Genomic DNA, 4,087 nt, shown 5'->3' with positions numbered 1-4,087 from the left:
ACACATCACACGAGGTAACTGCTTGGCCTCGTGTACTTGATAAGCAGCACACTTGCGCCTAGATAACAGAGGCCTGGGATAGATGCGAGGGCATCTCTTGCATCCCTGCCCTGCTGCGGGAAGGAACAAAGCAAAGCTATCGCGTGAATCCTGGGAACTCAGGCAAAGCAACATGTTAAACATAACAAAGCAGCGCGTTAAAGAGATCTCCTTGGGACTGCGCTGCTGTTCGTCGTGCTGCTTTGTGTGAGCTCCCATGCCTCTGCCTGGGTGCTGCTGCAAAGATTCTCGAGATTCTCAGGTAGCAAGAATAAATTTACTCTTTGCAATTCAGCCTTGGTTTGTGGTTGTTCCTGTGTCCTGCCTGTTTTGGACCATGCACAAACCCAGCCAAAGTCATCCCATGCTGCCTTTTTTTTTTCTGTGGACCACGTACCAGCTTAGCTGGGAATGGTGAGTAACGTACCCCTGGAGCAGCTCTTTGCCGGGACAGGGCTGCTGACCCCATGGCTAGGCTGGGGGGTATCCCCCGCCCGTGATGGTGTTATTGACACGGGCACTACGGAAAACACTGCTGAGATTGTTCACACTAATGTTATTTAGCAGCAATATTTCCGTAATAAAAGAAATCAATGGGCAAGAGAAAAGACCTGTCCAGAGCTTTGATTTTCTCATTTTAATGGCATACTTATTTACTCCCACCAGCGTGCCCATTGGATTTTCATTACGCGGCCTTCGCTGTAAGTGGAGCAGTATTGATACGAGCTGCTGAGTTAGCGCCTTCCCGTGTGGGCCAGCGCAGGATTGCTCATGTTCCTCGACAGGGCTGTGCTAAACCCCAGGGAGCAGGCACAGCGTGGGGCTAGGGTGGCCTCGCAGCCCTTGGGGACACACACGCACACACACAGCCTGTGTGCACGCACACGGTCTGCTCATGGGCACAAAGGCACGCACACGCCTACAGCTGGTTGTCCTGCAGGTCTGTACACTGTGGACGTTGCACACACACACGCGTGTGCACACACTTTTTTCACTCGCGTGTGCACACCCCCATAGCTCCCCCCACCAAAATACCCCGTTTCCCTCCTTTGCCCGTCTCATACTGCAGGGGTGCACCTATGTGTATTTGTGTTATCCTCTCAGAATCACCAGCCTGCTATGTCTCGGCCCATCCACCCTCGGAGCCACACGCCCAGCATCTGCACTGTACCCCAAAAGGAGGGAAACCCCACCCTGGCCTCTTGGGTCCCAGATGGAAGCAGGGCCCTGGCACCAGCCCAGGCTTTTGGACCCTCGCCACTGCAGCAGTGAGAGAAGTAACAGCATCATCTCCCGCTGGGCCCCGGGAGCTCCGATGGCGCTAATCCTGCCCAGCACCGCACTCCCCAGCTCCCAGGATGATGCCAGCTTCCCTGGCGACACTCAACTGTCCTCAGATGCTGGCAGGACCCCACTGAGCTCAGACCTGGCTAGATCCAGCACCATTCCCCATGGCAGGGGCTCAGCACCTTACAGAGACTCTCCCGGGGACCTGAGTGGGTTTGATGACCGATTTTATTACTTGTAATCTCTTTTCAGGTGGCAAACTCAGAAGCAGCCTGTGTGCAGGGCTGCCAGTCAGCAGGATGGGGACAGTCTGGGGAGCAGAAGTGACATGCTACAGGCCTGGTGGCCAGGGACACACACATTAGTTTGGGAGCAGCATGGAGGTGAAAGCCCTCCACCAAGCAACGAGCACACACAGGTCTGGCCACAGAGCTGCAAGCAGAGTCTGCAGCTGGGCTCAGACTGTGGACTGCAGCACTTCCCTCGGTGGCCAGACTCCCTGGGGGTCTCACAACCAGGGGAAGTGTTTTGAGGGGTGAGATCCCATCCTGAGCTATTACGGAGGTTTGGGCACCCGCAGACACTAGGTACGTGCATATCCCCAGAGGCCACGTGCAACGGGCTCTTGGTTAAGGCGACAGACGGTGGCTGTCCCCCCTTTGGGGGGAACTGCAAGGAGAGGACTGTAGGAAAGGGACCCTCTTCCAGCCCCAGATGTCCCCTGGGGCAGATGACACACAAGGGACCAGGAGGGACCTTCAGCATGGAGGCTGGGCATCCCCCTACTGCCAGGGCGTCCCAAGAGGAGATCCTGCCCTGTGCCAGGGTGACACTGTGTGCTGCCAGCCCACGTCAGCGAGGATGGAGCAGCGGTAGATGCTGCCAGCTGGACACAGCGCCCTGTGCTGTCGCAGCCCCGGCAGAACGCCAAGGAGACAGGGAGATGGGGAACTTCTTGGCTGATCTTTACAAATGAGTGCTCTGGCCCAGCTCACCCCATGCACCCTGCTCTGAGGGCGGCATCCTCCTCCTGATGTCTCAGCGGCTGCAGAAATTCTGTGGAGCCTGGGGATAGTACCAGCTCCAGATCCTCTCCTGCTGCATGTCAACGGCACATAAGGGTGTTTGTACCCCAAAAGGCTACTCTAGCCCTGAGGGATGGAAAAGCAGGACATGGCTCCAATCAAAAGGGGTGAGAGGCAGGTAGTAAAGAGAACCGTTGGTCTGTATTGCTGTGACCACCACGGTCCCTCTGTCCCGGGACCCAGATGACCCATGGGGAAGGACAGAGCAATTTGAGGGAGGCACAGGGGGTGTTCCTGCTGCCTCTGCTAGAGCCTGGGCTTGGGGAGAAGGAAAAGGGAGGAAGGCTGAGAGGAGAGGAGCCAGTCATGCCTGGCAGGGTGCCCCGGTGAGCCGGGCTCAGGAGCCCCAGGTGCTGAAGAAGGCATTGGCTTCCAGGAGCAGGCCCTTGGCGTAGACGCGCAGGGTGTAGAAGAGGGTGACGAAGTCCTGAGTGCTGAAGAGGGTGTCAGCCAGGGCGAAGGCGAGCGTGGAGGGGATGAAGCCCCGGCCGTACTCCACCATCCAGGTGCCTGCACTCCACTGCACTGATGTGGCCTCTCCTGCCTGGTGCACGATGGTATCCCCTGCCAACACACATAACTAGCATCATTTCCAGCGGCTGCCCTGCATCATGCCCAAAGAGGACATGTGTGCGATCGGGATCTGCAGGGCCAAGCACCTCAACACCCTCCAACCCCCAGTCTCGGTCACTTTTCTCTTGCTGGCACCCACTGCCATGCTGGGATGTGCCCCTGGGGACATTAACTGCCCCATCCTGAATGCCTGGCTTCTGCCAGCTGGAAGGAAGAGTCTCTGCGACACTGGAGGACCGGCTCACATAACGGCTGTGCCCCAGGATGTGGATGCAGCCTGCACAGGGTGCCGAGGCTGCTGTGCCCACCTGGATAGTAGATCTCACTTCTGGTCGTCCCCTCCTTCCACTGCCGGAAGGTCCCCGAGATGACGGTGTCAGAGATATCTGCCCAGTACCGACCTGCAGGAGGACAGACAGCATTGGCTCAGTGCATCCCCGCCAGGGACAGCTCTGGAGCCCAGGTCTGAACTGTGGAGCAGCTCTCCAGGGTTAAGGATGCCAGCCCCAGGGCGCCGACACACCGAAGAGCACAGTAAGGTCTGGTATCCACATCCCATGTGACTGGCCACATGCCACCAGCCCAGGCTACTCAGCGTCCTTAAGCTCCGTCGTTTCCAGCATGTTTGGCATTTGCTCCCTGCTGAAGCACCGATGCCCGCCACTGCTTGCCAGCTGGATGAGTAATGTGACATGCACAGGGACCTGCAAGTGCTGCAGGACACCACCACAGGGGATGGTCCCCAGGCAAAGGGTGATTTCTAGCATCCTGCAGCCCATGAAAGGAGCAGAGCAGGGGGCTCCCTGCATCAGGCACACCATGGTCAGGGCAGCTGCACCTGAGTCCAGGTGACCTCTGACCGTGGAGTGAAAAGAGCTCAGAAAAACACCCTGCCCACCAGCCCTGTTCCCCTGCGTACCTGAGTGGCCTCCGGTGTCAACAGCGGTTCCAAAGAGCAACACATACTCGGTCAGCGAGGCGTGCAGGAGGCACATGGAGCCCATCCACCCACCCGCATTCACGAACACCCACTGCAGGTCCTCATCGGGCAGGATGTGGCCTGGATGCTTCTTCCGTAGCTCCACGATGATCTTGGAGAAAGC

The 4,087-nt window shown here is 57.9% G+C and overlaps 1 protein-coding gene across 1 annotated transcript; it reads right to left on the bottom strand.

The window, feature by feature from the left end:
• Positions 1–2,748: 2,748 nt before the first annotated feature.
• On the bottom strand, positions 2,749–4,083 carry SIGMAR1 (sigma non-opioid intracellular receptor 1; the record flags this gene model as incomplete). Its single annotated transcript, XM_009871626.1, has 3 exons — positions 2,749–2,975; positions 3,293–3,385; positions 3,904–4,083. Coding segments are annotated over 3 exons (500 nt in total), but the record flags the coding sequence as incomplete, so codon positions are not given.
• Positions 4,084–4,087: the final 4 nt, after the last annotated feature.

This window comes from Apaloderma vittatum, unplaced genomic scaffold (genome assembly GCF_000703405.1).
Source record: "Apaloderma vittatum isolate BGI_N311 unplaced genomic scaffold, ASM70340v1 scaffold2786, whole genome shotgun sequence".
Classification (NCBI taxonomy): Eukaryota; Metazoa; Chordata; class Aves; order Trogoniformes; family Trogonidae; genus Apaloderma; species Apaloderma vittatum.
The sequence above is the reverse complement of the archived record's forward strand: the minus strand, read 5'-3'. Positions and strand labels throughout refer to the sequence as shown.